General features: G+C 50.4%; 1 protein-coding gene across 1 annotated transcript in view; it reads left to right on the top strand.

The window, feature by feature from the left end:
* Positions 1-20,682, top strand: part of ZBTB16 (zinc finger and BTB domain containing 16) — a 158,113-nt gene that overhangs the window by 68,147 nt on the left and 69,284 nt on the right. Inside the window, exon 3 of the mRNA XM_038753414.1 lies at positions 9,730-9,827. Coding sequence (XP_038609342.1) covers positions 9,730-9,827 — 98 coding nt within the window. The remainder of the gene's footprint in view (positions 1-9,729; positions 9,828-20,682) is intronic.

Here is a 20,682-nt window from a genome sequence, read left to right as displayed (position 1 = left end):
GTTAAGCGATTACTATGTTCCAAGCACTGTTCTAAGCGCAGGCAACTGCGGGCGCGTCCAGGGGTCTCCCACCTGTAATGGTGACCCCGAGGTCAGACCCTACTTGGGCGCCTAATCGGAGAGCACTATAGTCGAATTCCCTGGCAGCAGGTGGGGGTGGATACCAGCGGTGGGTTTGGAGAGAGGCTCTTCTCTTTTGTTTGTTCCGCATTTCTCTCCTGTTGGGTTTGTGCGGAACCAAGTGGAAGGCGAGGTCTGCAGTTATCTGTGGGGTCAGGGTCTTGGGTAAACCGCCAGCGTGGATGCCTCAACACCCGTAAGAGATCCCTAGTCAAGTGGACATCCGGTCTCCAGACAGAGGGCCGGGACCACTCAGTCCTGGACTGTACAGTGCCCCCGCCTCTTGTCAAGAGAGGCTGGACACAGAGGTCCAAGGGTGAGGTAGGGGAGTAGCTTGACCCCAGACCCTGGGCCGGTGCCCCTTCTTGCTGCTGGACAATGCTCTTCCAACACTGTTTCCCCGGGGTGGGGGCTCTCAGGTGAGCTGAAGGGTGGGGTCTTGGGTACTGGGGGGTACTGGCTGAGTTCTTCAAAACAAGAACATAAAACTTGGTGAAAACCACCCTGTCAGATCCATGGCCCAACCACCCCAGGACTCTTCATGGTTAGGGGTGGATCATCCAGTGCACCTTCTCCATCCCTGTCTCTCCCTCCAGGGAACTAGTATGGATTCTCTCTTCTCTATCCCTGATTTTCTGCCCAGAGACCCAGCAAAGACCATCCAACACCCATAACTCTTCCTTCTCGATCACTCACTTTCCCTCCAGTGACTTAACACAGACTATCCAACACCACTGATTCTCCCCTTTCCACCCCAGAATCTCCATCCACTGACACAGCATGGACCATCTAAAACCCAAGACTCTCTTCTTCCCATCCCCAACTTGTCTTCCAGTTCATTTATAGACTCATGATTTGTGTTAGCAGTTGATAGTGACTCTAAGATCCCTCTCCTGTGTTGTGACAGGTAGCCAGAGTCATGATTGACATCGAGTCATAATTGGTATCACCTCCTGAGTATCATTCTCCTGGGTCAGCCTCAGGGCTTGTCCATCCTGGAAGCTATCTCCTACAGTGACCTCAAAGGATGTTTGGGGGACTCCTATGCCAGTTGTCCTCCTGGACTCCCAGGCTCATGAGGTAACTGGGGCACAGAGAAGTTAAGTGACTTGCCCAAGGCCACACAGCAGACAAGTGGAAGAGCTGGGATTAGAAGCCAGGTCCTTCTTACTCCCAGGCTCTTGCTCTAGCCAGTAGGCCAAGGTGCTGTTGGTTGTCAAGGAGGGAAGGAAAGAGGGAAAGAGGGAGTGGAAGATACATGGAGATGCTTCCAACCTACATCCTGCATGGTCAGGGCCAGGGCTAAAGAAAGGACTGGAGCCACTTAGCCCCAAATTACATGCTCCTGGCCTCCTCCCATCAAGTAGAGTGGTTTCTATGGCTTCATCCCTCCCCAGCCCCAGGTCCAAGCTTCACACCAGCTGAATCTTGTCATTTAACTCCCTGTGTAGCAGTTATATTTCCCCTGGACACTCCTTTGTCTAATTTCCCACCCTATCCAAGAACTCACCCTACAGCTGCGGTGGTCTTGCCATCTCCAGAGGCCCCTTCCTTTCCACAGAGGGACCTCCCTTTCATCTGCTCAGAACCCCATCCTGAGATACTCTCTGCTGCTTTTCTGGGCCTCCATTTCTCTGGCCTCCATTGTACTGGTCCCAGCCTCCATTGTCCTGGCCTCCACGGTCATGACCTCTGTTTTCCCTGCTTCCATTGTCCAACCTTCATTTCCCCACACTCCATTGTATGGCCTCCATTAGTCCAGCCTCCATTGCCCAACCTTCTTTTGTCCCAGCCTCCATTGCCCAGCCTTCATTAATCAAGCCTCCATTTCTCTGGCCTCCATCATCCCAGTCTCCGTTTCCCCAACCTCCATTGTTTTGACCTCTGTCCTCCCAGCTTCCATTACTCAGTCTCCATTTCTCCAGCCTCCACGGCCCCAACCTCTATTCCTCTGGACTTTGTTTTTGCTCTCCTGGCTCCCTGGGACCTCCTTACTTTGGGATGACCTGTTCACAGGCTGGAGAAGACCGATAGAGGCTTGGGGAACTGTGCCCAGTTATTGGAGCTGAGGAGGTAAAGTCTAAATTTTGACTTCTCTCTTGTGTTTGTCTAGTTGTTTGCAAAACCAACCTGAAACCCAGTGGGCTGGGTTTCCGTTAGCGCTGCAGAAAGCAAAAGGAGGCTGCAGCAGCTTCGGATAGAGTGAGGGAGATCTACGTGATGTCTCGTGTGTGAGACCTGGCTGGAAGGGCAGACAAGGGCCCGGGGCTGAGACCAGGTCAGACACAGAGGTGTGGAGTGGAGGGGGCAGTGGGAGAGACAGGGGCTCCCCCTCAGAGGTGGGGAGGCGTGATCATGCGTTCTGCACTGGGACAGGGCTAGTTTCACAACCCTCTTCTGTCCTGTGGCTTCCTTTGAACAAAAGGAGAGCGTGAGAACCGGGCAGAGGACTCAAAACTGTCTGCCAGCCCTTCCCCCCTCAGTCATAGTAGCAGTTTGGAGAGAGATGCAGGGTAGATGCCATCTGGTCCAGCCTCCTGTCCCCGCACAGGTGAACTCCCATGCTACTCAGGATGGATGGGCCAAGAGCCCTTTGGGGTAGGGGTTCGATGGCCTCCTTTGGGAATGGGTTGAAGGCCTAGTGTAAGTTCTTCATTCAGTCTGTCTTAAATCCCCTTGGCTGCCTGATGGTTGCTGCATCCAGGGCCCATGGGAGGGCAGCACCAGGGCTTAGTTGGGAGGGGGGAAAAGATTTCTGCTTTCTGATTTCCTCTGACCAGGCGGAGCCAGGGGCGGTGGCGAATTCACATATCGTTGTGGGCAGGGAATGTGTCTGTTAAATTGTACTCTCCTCCATTAAATTGTACTCTCCCAAGCGCTTAGTACAGTGTTCTGCAGACAGTAAGTGCTCTTTAAATACAAGTGATTGATTGATATTCCTGGGAGTCAAGCCCTGGATGTCGGGGGCTTGGCATCCCTCAGTAGGATAGGGATTGGGTCCTTTCTGATTTTCTTATATTTGCCCCAGCTCTTAGCATAATACTGCTCCTTGTCTGTCACTCAACCCCCACCCCCCGCCACCGCGTCCACCAAGGAGCCCGGGAATGGGGGCAGCAAGAGATTGGCAAACCCCCAAAGAAGCAGCATGGCCTAATAGAGTATGGGCCTAGGAGTCAGAAGGACTTGGTTCTAATGCTGGTGCTACCACTTGTCTGCTGTGTGATCTTGGGCAATTCACTTGACTTCTCTGTGCCTCAGTTATCTGTAAAATGGAGATTAAGACTCTGTGAGCCCACGAGGGACATGGCCTGTGCTTGTATCTACCCCAGAGCTTAGTACGGTGTCTGGTACATAGTGAGCACTTATTGAATACCATTGAAATTTTTTTAAAAACTCTTCTGCCCGTGTGTCTGGAAGAAGTGCCCAGCAACTCCGACTGAAGCCAGTGCCCATCCTCAGGTCTCAGGCTACACTTCCTTCCCCAAACTCTGGCCTTTGAGAAGCAGCGTGGCTCAATGGAAAGAGCACCAGCTTAGGAGTCAGAGGTCATGGGTTCAAATCTTGGCTCTGCCACTTGTCAGCTGTGTGACTTTGGGCAAGTCACTTAACTTCTCCCCCTTCTAGACTGTGAGCCCACTGTTGGGTAGGGACCGTCTCTGTATGTTGCCAACTTGTACTTCCCAAGTGCTTGGTACAGTGCTCTGCACACAGTAAGCGCTCAATAAATACGATTGATTGATTGATTGGTTAATTCTCTATGCCTCAGTTACCTCATCTGTAAAATGAGGATTAAGACTGTGAGTCCCCCGTGGGACAACCATATCACCTTGTAACCTCTCCAGTGCTTAGAACAGTGCTTTGCACATAGTAAATGCTTAATTAATGCCATTATTATTAGTAGTAGTAGCCTGGGACTACCCATGCTTCAAAGATGGGTTCGGTGTGAGTCCAGTCTCTTCTGGCCTCTGGACTTCTGAGTGGTGAGGCACTACCCTGCCTTCACCTTCTGGTCACTGAGACCAAGGAGAGGATGGGTGTTCAGGTTAGGGGGTGGGATTCCAAAGGCCACAGGGACCATAGTGACTGCCCCAGGAGGAAGGGGTCAGATGAGAATGGTAGGGGCAGGGTGGAGGGGTACACAACTAAATTGCTCTGTTAGACTGTAATAATAATAATAATAATGATGGTATTTGTTAGGGGCTTACTGTGTGCCAAGCACATAGCACTATAAGCACTGGGATAGATACAAGGTTATCATGATGTCCCACTTGGGGCTCACAGTCGTGATCCCCATTTTTACAAATGAGGTAACTGAAGCACAGAGAAGTTAAGTGACTTGCCCAAAGTTACACAGCTGACAAGTGGAAGAGTTGGGATTAGAACCCATGACCTCTGACTCCCAAGCCTGTATTCTTTCCATTATGCCTCACTGCTACTCTAAGTTCCTTGAGAGCAAGGACTGTGTTTATTATTTCCAGGGTATGTTCTCAAGAGCTTACAGTAGTGGTCTGCACAGAGTAGGCATTCAGGTTGGTGCTCTGCACATGAGAGATGCTCAGTACAGCATTCTGCACACAGTGGGGGCTCAGTACAGAGCTCTGCACAGAGGAGGTGTCCAGGAGTATGCTATGCAAATAGTAGGTATCCAGTACTGTGCACTGTACACGGTAGGTTCCCAGTACAGTGCTGTGCATGCAGCAGTCATTCAGTGCAGTACTCTGCATGAAGTAGGCACCCAGCACAGTGCTCTGCAAACAGTTGAAGAGAATGCTTTACAAATAGTAGACATCTAATATAGCCCCATGCATGCATTAGAGGTCCTGAAAATACAGTTAATGATATTGTTCTGTAAGGTGGTGAGTTTGGGGTTTATTCTGGAGAAAGGAATTGGGGAATGTAGGGATGAGACAGGCTAAGTTTACCCTGCACCTGGAAAACTCAACTCAATCTCGGTCCCTGTCCAGGTGTTTGGAGAAAGTCCGAGGGCTTGGCCTGACTGGACAGTGTGGAAGGTGGGGACCCAGGAAGCCTGAATAGGGGATGAACCCTCCAAGCCTGGTGACAGACTGGCTGCAGTCCCAGGGCTCTGGGAATCCGCATCTCTCCTGCCCGCTGACTAATCCTGATTGGACCCAATCCCTCTAGAAGTAGAGTGGCCTAATGGAAAGAGTCTGGGGCCTGGGAGTCAGAAAACCTGGATTCTATTTCCGCCTCTGCCACTTACCTGCTGTGTGACCTTGGACAAGTCACTTTACACCTCCTTGCTTCAGTTCCCTCATCTGCAAAATGGGGAATTCATTCATTCATTCAATTATATTTGTTGAGCGCTTACTGTGTGCAGAACACTGTACTAAGCACTTGAATCAATAACATTTAGACTGTGAGCCCTATGGGGGACCTCATTATCTTAGTACAGTGTTTGGAACATAGTAAGTGCTGAACAAATACCGCAATTATTATTATTATTATTATTATTATTATTATTATTATTGTTATTATTAGGGAGTGGAGAGGGTGGGGTTGGGCAACTATCCCTCTTTTGCTGAGGGCTTTAGGGACTTGTAATCCCAGAAAGCACCCTCTGCCTTATGCACACACATTTTTTTTGCTAACCTGATTGGCTTGTAATAATAGCAATAATAATAATAATACTAATAACATTATTATGGTATATGTCAAGTGCTTTCTATATGCCAAGCACTGTTCTAAGCACTGGGGTCAAGACAAGTTAATCAGGTTGGACACAGTCCCCATCCCGCATGGGGCTTCCAGCCTTAATCCCCATTTTTCAGATGAAATAACTGAGGGCCAGAGAAGTAAAGTGACTTCCCCAAGGTCACACAGCAGACATATGGCAGAGCCAGGATTATAACCCAGGTCATTCTGATTCCAAGGCCCATGCTCTATCCACTAAGCCATGCTGGTTCTCTATCTTATTCCAAGCACACCCCTTCTGACCATGGCCTGGACAAGTCCTCTTCCCAGAGGGACTCTGGGAGTGTGGTGGAGAAGGGCCTGGACCAGCAGGGATTTAGACTGTTAGCACTGGGATTTAGCGCTGTACTGTTCAGTGATACCTGGAACCATGCTGGAGTGGTGAGAGAGCCTCCTGAGAAGTCATTTTGACCCTCGGGCCTCTGGTCATCTGGGGACCCCCAACTGTGTGGAAACTGCCCAGCCACTTTGGTCAGTGGCCTGTCCTGAACTGTCTGCACTCCAGACTGGACTGGGCTGACCTGGACTGGGTGCTAGTAGAAGTGGGAAGGGAGAGGCTGTCCGGCCCTGCTGCAGTTGGTTTGTCAGGTTTAGGGTCCCGGGGAAGTACACTGGACCATTTGGAGACCCTGTGTCTTCCCCCTTTGCCTTCCCCTGCATTTCCCCCTTTGTCTCAACCATTTCTGGCTGAGATGCCATGAGATGCCCCCCAGCAATGGGGCTGGGACTGAGCCAGGGACTGGACTGATGCAGGAGCTGGGCCTGGGCCTGGGGCTGGCCTGGTGCTGGAGAAGGGCCTGAACATAGTACTGGACTGGTGGTGGTACTGGACCAGGATCTGGACTGGTGCTGGTTCTGGGAATGGGGCTGGGCTACCTGGGACTAGGCCTGGGATCAGACCGGTGTTGGACTGGGACCAGACTGGTGCTGGAGCTGGGATTGGGTCTAGGACTGCACTGGTGCTGGAGCTGGGACTGGGCTGGGGCCAGGCCTGGGGCTGAGCTGGGATCTTTTAGACTGTGAGCCCACTGTTGGGTAGGGACTGTCTCTATATGTTGCCAACTTGTACTTCCCAAGTGCTTAGTACAGTGCTCTGCACACAGTAAGTGCTCAATAAATACGATTGATTGATTGGGACTGGACTGATGATGGAGCTGGTGCTGGACTGGGACTGGATTGAGGCTCGAACTGGGCCTGAGATGGGGCTGAAACTAGTGCATTTGTAGGTGGACGGGGTGTTTGTGTTGTCTGTGTATGTAAGCATATATGGGCAGGTAGGTGCATGTATATTTCTGGGCATTTGTCTTTTCAATTACCATCGAGTCGATTCTGTCCCACAGTGACTCAATAGACACACCCTCTTCAGAACTTCCCATCTTCTGTCATTAAAACGTTCTGGTATGTGCATCCATAGAGTTGTGTGCATACAACATACAACTCTATACATGTTTTATGGGATGTGGATGTGTCTTTATGAAAGACACACATCCAAAAAGCAGCAAGAAGCAGTGTGATCTAGTGGATAGAGCATAAGCCTGGGAGTCAGAAGGATCTGGGTTCTAATTCTGGCTCTGCCATTTGTCTCCCGTGGTCTCTAGGGCAAGTCATTTCACTTCTCTGGGCCTCAGTTACCTCATCTGTAAAATGGGGACTAATACTGTAAGCCCCATGTGGGACATGGACTGTATCCAACCTGATTAGCTGGTATCTATCCCTGTGCTCATTTCAGTGTCTGCACATAGTAAGCACTTAAATACCATAAAAATGCATCTGCTCATCTTTCATGCTTCTGTGTGTGTGTGTGTGTATGTGAACATGTATGACCATGCATGTGTGCGTGACTGTGCGTCAACGTGGGTGTGTTTGGATTTAAAGCTTGTTTTACTAAGAATGATTAGCTCATGTAAGGGTCCAGTGTTGCGACATCATCAAAATAGAGTGTTCGCTGAAAATGTCCTGCCCGAAACCCATTTCTTAATCTGACTCCATCAACGGTGGCCACACGTGAGCTTGCATGGGGCTATGCTGGGGCTCCCAGGCATGTGTGTGTGAGAGAGAGAGAGAGAGAGAGAGAGAGAGAGTGTGTGTGTGTGTGTGTGTGTGTGTCTGTGATTGGGAAATTGTTTTGGGGGTTGGAGCAGAGGGAAGGGGAGGAAGCAGTGGGTTGAGAAACTGTTCCCTGAGCACTGCTGGGTCATAGCAGATCACTGATCAGAGGGCTGTGTCCTCAGGTACTCTGGGGTCTGGGCAACCAGCTTCTATAGCGGGGGGGAAGGGTGTTGGGCTCCTGGCTTCTCTACTCCAGGGGGGTCCATGGGAGGGAGGTAGCCAGCAGCAGCACCGAAGCTCCCAAAGGCAGGTGGAGGAGGAGAGGGCAGCACTGAAATGGAGGTCACGTCAGGACCAAATGGTCTGCGCGGGTGACCCCACAAATCCCCACCAGCTCTGGTGCCTGAGCATGCCCTGCCCCATTGTGGCCTGCTGTCTTCTCCTTCCAACCCCACACCCTCATTAATGCTGGTTCCAGTCTGACCAGGGACTCCAGCCCCCACCCTTCATTAGAGCTGGTTCCAGTCTAAGGACCCCAGTCCCCCCATTCACCATTAGAGCTGGTTCTAGTCTGACTATGGACCCCAGCCCCCAACTCCTCATTAGAACTGGGTCCAATCTGAATAATACTAATAATAATAATGGTATTTGTTAAGCACTTACTATGTGCCATGCACCGTACTAAGCACTGGGAAGCAGCATGGCTCAGTGGAAAGAGCCCGGGCTTGGGAGTCAGAGGTCATGGGTTCTAATCCCACATGTGCCACTTGTCTGCTGTGTGACCTTGGGCAAGTCACTTCACTTCTCTAGGCCTCAGTTGCCTCATCTGTAAAATGGGGATGAAGACTGTGAGCCTCACATGGGACAACCTGATTACCTTGTATCTAACCCAGCGCTTAGAACAGTGCTTGGCACATAGTAAGCGCTTAACAAATACCAACATTATTATACAAGCAAATGGAGTTGGACACAGTCCCTGTCCCATGAGGGCATCACAGTCTCAATCCCCATTTTACAGCTGAGGTAACTGTGGCCCAGAGAAGTTTAGTGACTTGCCCAAGGTCACACAGCAGACAAGTGGAGGATCCGAGATTAGAACCCATGACTTTCTGACTCCCAGACCTGAATGGGGACCCCAGCCACCCCCTCACCCCTATTAGAGCTGGTTCCAATCTGACCAGGGACCCCAGCCCCCACTCCCTATTAGAGCTGGTTCCAGTCTGATTGGAGACCCCATCCCCCTCCCCCCATACTGGAGCTGAGTCCAGTGTGAATGAAGACCCCAGCCCCAGAACTTCCATTACAACTGGATCCAGTCCGAGCAGAGACCCTAACCCCCATCCCCCATTAGAACTGGTTCTAGCCTGACTGGGGACCCCAGCCCCCCACTTCCCATTAGAGCTGTACCAGATTGAGTTACTCCCTCTCCCCTGCTTCCCAAGCCAGGGATCATCATTCTCTTCTTCCTACAGAGAAGCAGCGTGGCTCAGTGGAAAGAGCCTGGGCTTTGGAGGCAGAGGTCATGGGTTCAAATCCCAGCTCTGCCAACTGTCAGCTGTGTGACTTTGGGCAAGTCACTTAACTTCTCTGTGCCTCAGTTACCTCTTCTGTAAAATGGGGATTAAGACTGTGAGCCCCCCGTGGGACAACCTGATCACCTTGTATTCTCCCCAGTGCTTAGAACAGTGCTCTGCACATAGTAAGTGCTTAATAAATGCCATTATTATTATTATTACTGGGGGCTAGCAGGGGCGTGGGGGGGGGGGGCACAGTGCCACCCTGCCGGAGGCAGGACTCCCTTTCCCAGGCTAGCCCAGTCTAACCTGTCTCCATCTTTGCCCCCAGGAAGCTGCACAGCGGGATGAAGACATACGGGTGTGAGCTGTGTGGGAAGCGGTTCCTGGATAGTTTGCGACTGAGAATGCACTTACTGGCTCACTCAGGTAGGTACTGGTGAGACCCTGCAGGCCCCCCTGGGGAACTCTGTCCTTAACCCCTTCCTCTACAGGGATCCCAGAAGCCCAGCATAGGTTCCAATTTTAGGAACCCCCAAGGACTTGAACCCAGCCTTGCAGATTGACTGCAGCCCTGATCCCAGCTCTGAGAGGCCCAGTAAACGAGGATGGGGAATTTTGTTCAACTGTTTGACCTGTAGTAGTTAAGGAGCCAGGGTGGGAGGCTGCATGTTGGACGGGGTTATGAATAGGCTAGTAACCTTTGGTTCTTATCTGCAAGCCAGAGTTAACCCACTTCCCCCTTCTCCAAGGCCAGGCCAGCTCCCTTCTGTGGGAGATCTGGGTGCCTCCTGAGGTCTGTAGATTCCCTCTCCACCATCATCTCCCCCAACACTCTGGGCAGGGTTTTTTTTTGGGGGGGGGGGGAAAGAGGGTCTTCTCCAGCAATCCTGACCAGGCCCCTACTCTCCGCATGTCAGACACCCTCCCCCTCCCCCCCAGCTTCCCCTCCTTTCTGGCTAGCACTGCCTGTGTTTGTTATTGTAGCTTGGGCTCCCAGCCAGCCGTGGCAGCGTGCCAAGCCTGTGGGTACAGTATGTACAGTGAAGGCCGAGCCAACTCTGTCATCACACAAGATCCATTTTTTTTCTAGTCGGCCACGGGTGGGGGGACAGGGGCGTGGAGGGAAGACTTGCCTGGATCCCCCAAAACAGACCGCAGATTCCTGGGCAGGGACCCTGATGGATGCAAAGGAAGAGGACTCTCCCCCCTCCCCATTTCTCCCCTCCCTCAACTTTCCTCCTCCCCCCATCTTTTCCCTTTCTCTCTCAACATCTCCGCCCCCCATCTCTCCCTCCACTCCCCCAGTCTCTCCATCTCTGTCTCTGTGACTCTTCCTTTCTCGGTCTCTCTTGCGCTTCTCCTCAGCCTTCTTCCCTCCGAAGAGATCGACAGTGTGAGGTCTATTCCCAGTGACTGGAATACTAAATTTTCACTCCTAAATCAGTTTTCATTGTGTTGAAATTGACAATTTGTTTAATTAGAAGTTTGCCCTGTAGGAGGGCTTCGCCGGGGTGTGCTCACTCGCTCGACTCCTCCTTGCTACTTGTTTTTTCCAAACACCTAAATGGTGGTGGTGAATGTGGAGTTTAATTGAAGTTTTCTTTGCGGCTGGAATGCGTTAACTAATCAAGTGTTTGTGAGATATACCTGATGATAACAATAAGTTTAAATTAATGAACAGGACGTTCACTCATTAATGAGATGGCTCTGGCCGGGTCGGTCTTTGGGGGCAGCTCGAGGTCAGGATGAGAGGTTGGGGTGGGATGTGAATGGATGGGCATGGGGTGAGAAGATTGGGGTGGGGTAAGGGGGTATGGGGCGGGGTGATAAGGTAGGACGCTGATCAGGGTCTGAGGTGAGGAAATATGCCTCCCTCGCCTATTAAACCGTAAACTCCTGGAGGGCAGTAATACTGGGCCTTGCTTCTGTGGTACTCTTCCATGTTCCTTTTTCAGTGCGCTCACTAAAAACTAGGAAGAGCTCAGTGCCGCTTCTGTTTGCCAAAATGCAGTTGGCTCCGTAGTGGGGAGTGTTGGAGAGAAACGGGGGGAAAGAAAAGTTGGGGGGAAGGAGGGGAGAAGGAAGGAAAGGTGCTGATCTCTGGAGAACGGGAGGGATTTAGGGACCCGAAGAGAAGGGTACTTGGAAACCTCATCCCAGATTTCTGGAATCTCAGCCCCGCACTGGGATGATGGGGGAATGGTGTGTGTGTGTTGGGGGGGGGGGGGCAGCGCCTTGTCGGTGCTTTCCCCTCCATAGCCCCAGCTCCCCCAAGACGGATCTGGTCGAGTTTGGTGTCGCCACCGGTGACCATAGATCTCACTCAGCTGCGAGACTGTCATTGTCCCGCCTAGGCCAACGCAGCCATCCCTCTGCCTCCGGGCAGTTCGGCGGGACAAGTGGGCATGGAAAGACTGTTAATAATAATGATGGCATTTGTTAAGCCCTTACTATGTGCGAAGCACTGTTCTAAATGCTGGGGGGGGAATACAAGGTGATCAGGTTGTTCCACGTGGGGCTCACAGTCTTAATCCCCATTTTACAGATGAGATAACTGAGGCTCAGAGAAGTTAAGTGACTTCCCCAAAGTCACATAGATGACAAGTGGCAGAGTAGGGATTGGAACCCATTACCTCTGACTCCCAAGCCCATGCTCTTTCCCTTGACTGAGGTATTGCGAGTCAGCAGTTAGGGGGGCGTCCCTGCTTCTTCTCCCCACGTGTCTTGAGGCTTTGGGGGTCCGGGATGGAGGCGGAGACCCTTCAGGGTTGAACTTCCTTCCCCTGCCCGCCTGGACGCGGAGAGAAGCAGGCTTCTGGGCTTCCTGGTTCCTCGTGGCATCCAGCGGTTTAGTAGAGTGCTCCGCACACCGTGAGGGCTCAAAAAATACCGTTAATGGATGAATCGAATGATCCTTGGCTGTCTATTCGGGTCTTCCTGGGTCTCTCTCCCTGTCGCTTTCCCCTATCTCTATCTCTCTGTGTGTCTCTACAGCTCTCTGCGCCTCATTTTCTCCACTGTTTCGGGTCTCTCTCCATCTCTCCCGGTCTTTCTGTGACCCGTTGTTTCTATCATTCCCCGCCTATATGTGTATCTCTCTTTCATTCATTCAATCATACTTACTGAACGCTTATTGTGTGCAAAGCATTGTACTAAGCGCTTGGGAGAGTACAACAGATACTTCGAGCTCACAGTCTAGAGTGGGAGATAGACATTAATATAAATAAATAAGTAAACAAATCTGTCTCTGAGTCTCTCAGTGCCTCATTGTCTCTATCGTTTTGTGTGTCTCTGTATCCCTGTGTCACTGAGCCCACGGTCTCTTTCGGTCCGTGCCCCTCTGTTCTCCATTGTCTCCTTCTGCGTGTCTCTCCCCGTAACTCTCTGAGCCTCCTTGTCTCTGGACCTCCCTGCACCCCATTGTCTCTGCGACTCCGTATCTCTGGGTCTCGTTCGCTCTCTCGTCCTCCTCCTCCTCCTCTCAGAATTTGGCCTGCGTCCCGAACTTTTTCCCAGCGATGCCGTCACTGGCCTGCCGGCGGGTCTGGATGTTCTGCCAGCATTCCAGAGAGTTTATGATCGCTTGCAAGATGTGCGCCCAAGAACACAGTGTACCCAAAGCAGAAATTAATGCAGGCTTGACTGCTGTCCAAGCCTCAGACACAGGAGAGAGGAAAAAGGAAAACAGAAACTGTTTAATGCTGTTTATAAATTATACACTGTGTGATGAAAAATACATTTCTTTTTTATTCCACCCTCCCCCCGTCCACTCCCTTCCCTCCGTCCTCCAGAGCCCGGGCCGAGAGCAGAAGAATATGGTTTTGCTTTTAGCTCCCGTTTTGGCAGAGGTGCGGATCCGCTGCTGTTTCCCACCAGAGCGCCTTCTCTTCACCTGATGAAAAGGGTTTCGCTTTTCCAACCCCTGGAGGGGCGGCCTGTCCGGCCGCACATCTGCCCTCCGCCCAGGGTGGGTCACCAGGGTGGGTGGCGGCCCAGCCAGACGGAGAAAAGTTCCCAAAGCCAAAGTTCCCGAGGTCACTCCGCTCCCCAGCGCAACCCCCCACCCAGGGTGGGGGTGATGATGGTGGTGGAAAGAGGGGGTTCATCTCCCCCTCCCCTCTGCGCCCCCCGCCCCCAAATCCGGGCCTGCATCTCCATATGGCGCTGGCATGGGCTCGGCCGGCTCCCTGCCCCCCCCCGCTCCGGTTCTTCCATAAATTCGTTTCCACATTATGCGCCTCCATTTACATGGCTTTTGTGTTTTTAATGCCGCTAATGTTTATCATTCGCCCAACAGGCTCGACAGATTTAGCTTCCTGTAGTGCGTCGCGGCTGTAAAGCCCCGTTGCTAAGGAGCGCCCTCCCCATACTGTAATGGGCTGATTTCGTATTCCGTTCAGCGCGGGGCCGGAGTTTGTATGCAAGACAAAGTGTTTTGATGGCGGCCGATTGCGGCACTGTCTGGAGGCTGTTTGCAGTTTTATGGGCTGTACAGTACACCGTGTGCTCTCCGAAGCCCAGCCAGCCTGGGGAATTGGGCATGTCATTTTCCCCTCTCCGAGAGGAGCCTGTCAGAGAGAACATTGCTTTCAGGGCGGAGGGAAAAGTGGGAATTATGTAATATCGTTCCCTCGCCCTCTCCACCCTCGGCTCTCTCTCTGGGTCTCCGACCGTCTCTGGAGGTGGCCCTGACCCTGGGTCTCTGGCTGTCTCTGTGCCTCTCGGCCTCTGTCCGTCGCCACCTCTCCGACTCGGGGTCTCTGTCTCTCTCCATTCCCGTATCTCTGCCAGGCTCTGTCTCTGATTGTCACCCTGACTCTGCTTTTTCTGCCTCTCCGACCCCGTGCCTCTGATCACTTCTGGCCGTCCCTTTCTCTCCTCCCCCTCCGACTCTGTGTCTTTGACTATCTCCCTACATCTCTGTGTCTCTATTAGTTCTATCTCTGACAATCTCCGTTGTCTCTGTCCCTCCGACTCTGCATCTCTCTATGTCCCGTTCCCCCAATTGTCTCTGCCACCTTGACTCTACATCTCTGACCATCTCTGGATACCTCTGACCCTCTGACTCTGCATCTCTCTGTGTCCCTTTCCCCCAATCGTCTCTGTCTCTCTTTGTACTCTGTCTTTCTGCATATCTCTCTCCTCAGGTGGTTCTTCCCTGCCCACTTATATACTCCCTCCTCCATTCCCCATCATTGCAAACAGGTCCATGGTTCTGTCGGAAAAAGTTCCAGGGTTGGAGAGCAGGGGGTGAGGCCCAGTGATTCATATGACATGCATTTCTTCTCTCTCCCTCTCTCTCTCTCTCTCTCTCTCTCTCTCTCTCTCTCTCTCTCTCTCTCGTTATTGATTTCTTGATTTGGGGTTTTGCCATCCTTGAGGGTATCGAGCATGGGTAAGCCTACAGTGTTAACAAGGATCCCCAAGATAAATACCAAGTCCCCACTCTCCATATCTCCACTATTTGTGACATTTGGGTCTGGATGCTGACCCTACTGGAGCCTTCGTCCTCATCCCAGTCCCCAGGTCAAGGTCTGTGTTCTAAACAATCAATCTAATTTATTGAGCATGGAGTACAAGTGTTTAGAGCACTGTACTAAGCACTTGGGAGAGTACAATATGATGGAGTTGGTAGACACATTCCCTGCCCATAGGGAGGAGGGTAGGGGGTGGAGATGCTGCCTCAGGCCCCCTGCCCTCTGCCCTCACCAGGTCATTCAGCCCAGTGACCTCAGGTAACTCCCTGAACATTCTCCAGCTCTGGATTTACAGATTGCAGCCCTGCTGCTGGGGTGTGTGAGTGTGACTATATGGGAATGAGTGTGGATATCTGTGCGACTTCTTGTGTCCATCTCACCATCAATAAATGCTATTCAATGAATGAAATGGATGAAGTCATTTCCCATCTTTCCTTTTGATTCCTGATTCTCCATTTCTCTCTCACTCTGTCTTCCTCTGTCTCCCCCTCTTTTCCTCACCGCCCCCCGCCCCGAGCTTATCTCCCTGGGGCAAACCTCATGTCAATTGGAAGGTATTTTACAGAATCCATAACGGCCCTAACACAATCTGCCTCGTTAGCCACCTAACGATGGGGGATATGGTACTTGTGCTCTGTTACCTTGGTTCAGCCTAGAGGACCGAGCATTTGCTTGAAGCAGGGCAGACAGGCCTTCTTTTTGTTTTTTCTTCTTCCCCCTTCTGGAAGATTTCACCACATGCATGCCTGCTGCTTCACCTGAAAACCCATTCTCCTGATCCACAGCTGCCTCTTGAGGAGCTGGTGTCAATGCCCCCACTCCCTTTGTCCTCCAGACATCTTCCCCTGGGGAGATCATGGAGGCTGCCTTCAGGAACAGTGGATGAGACTCCCAGAGGAATTTTTTAAAAATAATATTTGTTAAGGGCTTATCATGCATCTCAGTCTCATTCTCAGTCTCCTTTGTGGGCTCCTCCTCCCCCTCCCATCCTCTTACTGTAGGGGTTCCTCAAGGGTCAGTTCTTGGTCCCCTTCTGTTCTCTATCTACACATACTCTTGGTGAACTCATTTGCTCCCACGGCTTCAACTATCATCTCTATGCTGATGACACCCAAATCTACATCTCTGCCCCTGCTCTCTCTCCCTCCCTTCAAGCTCAGGTCTCCTCCTGCCTTCAGGACATCTCCATCTGGATGTCTGCCCACCATCTAAAACTCAATATGTCTGAGACTGAACTCCTTATCTTCCCTCCCAAACCCTGCCCTCTCTCTGACTTTCCCATCACTGAAAATGGCACTGCCATCCTTCCCATCTCACAAGCCCACAACCTTGGTGTCATCCTCGACTTCGCTCTCTTGTTCACCCCTCACATCCAATCCGTCACCAAAACCTGCTGGTCTCACCTCCACATCGCCAAGATCCGCCCTTTCCTCTCCATCCAAACTGCTACCTTGCTGGTTCAATCTCTCATCCTATCCCGACTGGATTACTGCGTCAGCCTCCTCTCCGATCTCCCATCCTCCTGTCTCTCCCCACTTCAGTCTTCACGCTGCTGCCTGGATCATCTTTGTGCAGAAATGCTCTGGGCATGTTACTCCCCTCCTCAAAAATCTCCAGTGGCCGCCTGTCAACCTACAAATCAAGCAAAAACTGCTCACTCTCGGCTTCAAGGCTCTCCATCACCTTGCCCCCTCCAACCTCACCTCCCTTCTTTCCTTCTCCAGCCCAGCCCACACCCTCTGCTCCTCTGCCGCTAACCTCCTCACTGTATCTCATTCTTGCCTGTCCCGTCGTTGACCCCCAGCCCACATCCTTTCCCTGGCCTGGAATGCCCTCCCTCCACACATCCTCCAAGCTAGCTCTCTTCCTCCCTTCAAAGCCCTACTGAGAGCTCACCTCCTCCAGGAGGTCTTCCCAGACTGAGCCCCCTTTTTCCTCTCCTCTTCCCCATCCCCCCCACAGCACTTTATATATATATATATATATATATATATATATATATATATATATTTGTACAGATTTATTACTCTATTTTACTCGTACATTGATGATGTGCATATAGCTTTAATTTTATTTGTTCTGATGACCTTGACACCTGTGTACATGTTTGTTTTGTTGTCTGTCTTTCCCTTCTAGACTGTGAGCCCATTGTTGGGTAGGGACCATCTCTATATGTTGCCAACTTGTACTTCCCAAGTGCTTTGTACAGTGCTCTGCACACATTAAGCACTCAAATACGATTGAATGAATGAATGCATGCATCAAACACTGTTCTAATTGCTGGGGCAGGTACAGGACAATCAGGTTGTACATAGTCCCTGTCTCACAGTCTACGTAGAAGGGAGTAGGACTTAATCCCCATTTTGGAGCTGAGGTAAGTGAAGCACGGAGAAGTGAAGTGGCTGGCTCAAGGTCACACAGCAGGCAGGTAGGAGGGGTTGGGATTAGAACCCAGGTCTTATGACTCCAAGGCCGGGCTTTTTACAGCAGGCCACACTGCTCCTGATTAGAGTGCTTGGGGCTTGCATGGTATCATCCTCTCATTCCTCCCAGCCTTGGTCTTGCTGGGGCAGTGGGTACAATGAGCAACTAGGCAAACCAGGTTGTCACACATTTCTAGTAATAATAATGGTATTTTTTATGGTATTTGTTAAATCAGGCACTGGGGTAGATGCAAGCTACTCAGATTAGAGACAGTCCAAGTCCCACATGGGACTCACAGTCTCAATCCCTATTTTACAGATGAGAAAACTGAGGCCCAGTGAAGTGCATTGCCCAAGGTCACACTGCAGACAAGTGGCGGAGCTGGAATTAGAAACCAGGTCCTTCTGACTCCCAGGCCCAGGCTCTACCCACTAGGCAATGTGGCTTCCTGTACACTTGTTGAGCACTTACTATGTATCAGGTACTGTGTTAAGAGCTGGAGTAAATTGAATACAATCAGATTAGACAGTTTCTGCATCACTTGGGGCACACGGTTTAAGTGGGTGTACTGCCAGGTATTGAGTCCCCATTTTACAGATGAGAAAACTGAGACACAAAGAAATTAACTGACTTGCCCAAGATCACAAAGTGGGCAAGAGGAAGAGACGGGTTAGAAGTCAGATCTCCTGACTCTTGGTCTTGTGCTCTCATTCATTCATTCAATCGTATTTATTGAGCGCTTACTGTGTGCAGAGCACTGTACTGAGCGCTTGGGAAGTACAAGTTGGCAACATATAGAGACAGTCCCTACCCAACAACGGGCTCACAGTCTAGAAGGGGGAGACAGACAACAAAACAAAACATATTAACAAAAAAAATAGAATAGTAAATATGTACAAGTAAAATAGAGTAATAAATCTGTACAAACATTTATACAGGTGCTGTGGGGAGGGGAAGGAGGTAGGGCAGAGGCTCCACTAGGCCCTGCTTCTTCCCTTGAAGCAACATCACACTTTGATGTGCATGTGTGGCTTTTATCCAGTTAGCAAGAAGCCGTGTGGCCTAATGGATAGAGCATGGGCCTGGGAGTCAGAAGGACATGGATTCTAACCCCTGCTCTGCCACACAAAAATAATAAGGATAATTGTGGTATTTAAGTATTTACTATGTGCCAGGCACTGTACTAAGCACTGGGGTGGATACAAGGAAATTGGGTTGGATACCGTCCCTGTCCCACATGGAGTTCATGGTCAATCAATCAATCAATCAATCGTATTTATTGAGCGCTTACTATGTGCAGAGCACTGTACTAAGCGCTTGGGAAGTACAAATTGGCATCACATAGAGACAGTCCCTACCCAACAGTGGGCTCACAGTCTAAAAGGGGGAGACAGAGAACTGAACCAAACATACCAACAAAATAAAATAAGTAGGATAGAAATGTACAAGTAAAATAAATAAATAAATAAATAAATAGAGTAATAAATATGTACAATCTCCATTTTACAGATGAGGTAAATGAAACACAGAGAAGTGAAGTGACTCACCCAAAGTCACACAGCAGACAAGTGGCAGAGCCAGAATTAGAACTCAGGCCCTTCTGACTCCCAGGTCCGAGCTGTGTACACTTGAGCATGGAGTATTGGCCTGCTGTGTGCTCTTGGGCACTTCTCTTAACTTCTCTGTGTCTCAGTTACCTCATCTGTAAAATGGAGACTAATATGGTGAGTCTCATGGGGGACATGAACTGTGTCCAGCCTGGTTATCTTGTATTTACCCCAGCACTTAGTACACTGCCTGGCACATAGTGAGTGCTTAACAGATACCATAAAAAAAGTCAGAGTCCAGGGGTAATGAGAGCAGAGCTTTCTCTCTCCTGGACCAACAGCAGGCCTTGGGTGGGGCAATGTAGAATTTCAATAAGGTGGGGTGCTAATGTCAGGGCCTATGGGGGAGGGGTTAGGAGGTAGAACTAGTGGATTGGTTTTAATGTCTGCCTACCCCCTTAAACTGTAAACTCATTATGGGCAGGGAACCTGTCTCCTGATTCTATCTTACTACAGACTGTGAGCCCAAGTGAGACAGGGGCTGTGTCCAATCTGATTAATGTATATCTACCCCAGTGCTTAGAACAATGCTTGGCACAGAGTAAGTGCTCAAGTACCATAATAATAATGATGGTATTTGTTAATCACTTACTATGTTCTAAGCATTATTACTTTCCCAAGCACTTAGTACAGTGCTCTTCATTCACATAGTAAGCACTCAATAAATATGATTGGTTTGATTGATTGGTGGTTTAGGGCTGCAGCCCAGCTAGCTTGACCTGGTCTGCTTGACCAATCCCTGCTACCTTTAGTTGGTGCCAAATTGACTTTGCCTTGGGTCGATTCAGGCCCTGAACTGAAATCTGATCAGACCTCTCACCCATCACCTGGTTGGCCTGGCAGGTTTTGAGGAGGGAAAAAGTGCCCTTGTCCCTCCCCCACACCCCACAGTCCTCCACTCAGTTGATCCCTTCCCGCAAATGTTTGGCTTTCAGATGCCCCCATGGGGTGCTTCTTGGTATGGAGGGGCAGTGGAGTATTGGGGGGAGGGGGAGTAGGCAACAAGAGACATCCTGAACTTTCACACGTAAATGTGGTTCAGTCCATTTGCACTTAGGTGTGTGAGCTATCCCCACATACACTATTGTGCGTGTGCCATCTGCAAATGTGTATATATTGTCATCCCAGGATTCATCTGTGAAGGTAACATCATTCCCCTCATATACCTGTATGGCTTACCAGCATCCCAATGTACACCTGAATGTCACACATTAATTATAATAGTAATAATAATGGTACTCGTTAAGCACTTACTATGTGCCAAACACTGTTCTAAGCACTGGGGTAGATACAAGCTAATCAGGTTGTCCTACGTGAGGCTCACAGGCTTCATCCCCATTTTACAGATGGGGTAACAGGCACAGAGAAGTTAAGTGACTTGCCCAAAGTCACACAGCTGACAAGTGGCAGAGGTGGGATTAGAACCCATGACCTCTGACTCCCAAGCCCCCTCTGATTCCCAAGCCCATGCTCTTTCCACTAAGCCATGCTGCTTCTCCAACATTACCCAAGAGTATACCTGAATGCTGCAATTCAAACAATAATAATAATAATTGTGGTATTAAGCACTTACTATGTGCCAGGTACTGTCCTAAGCAGTGGAGTGGATACAAGTAAATCGGGTTGGACACAATCGTTGTCCCATATGGGGTTCACAGTCTTAACACCCATTTTACAGATGATATAACTGGCTCAGAGAAGTGAAGTGATTTGCCCAAGGTCTCAGAGCAGACAGGTGGCAGAGCTGGGATTAGAACCCAGGTTTTTCTGCCT

This window comes from Tachyglossus aculeatus, chromosome 11 (assembly GCF_015852505.1).
Source record: "Tachyglossus aculeatus isolate mTacAcu1 chromosome 11, mTacAcu1.pri, whole genome shotgun sequence".
In the NCBI taxonomy this organism is placed as follows: Eukaryota; Metazoa; Chordata; class Mammalia; order Monotremata; family Tachyglossidae; genus Tachyglossus; species Tachyglossus aculeatus.
This window is presented reverse-complemented; position numbering and strand designations above follow the sequence as displayed.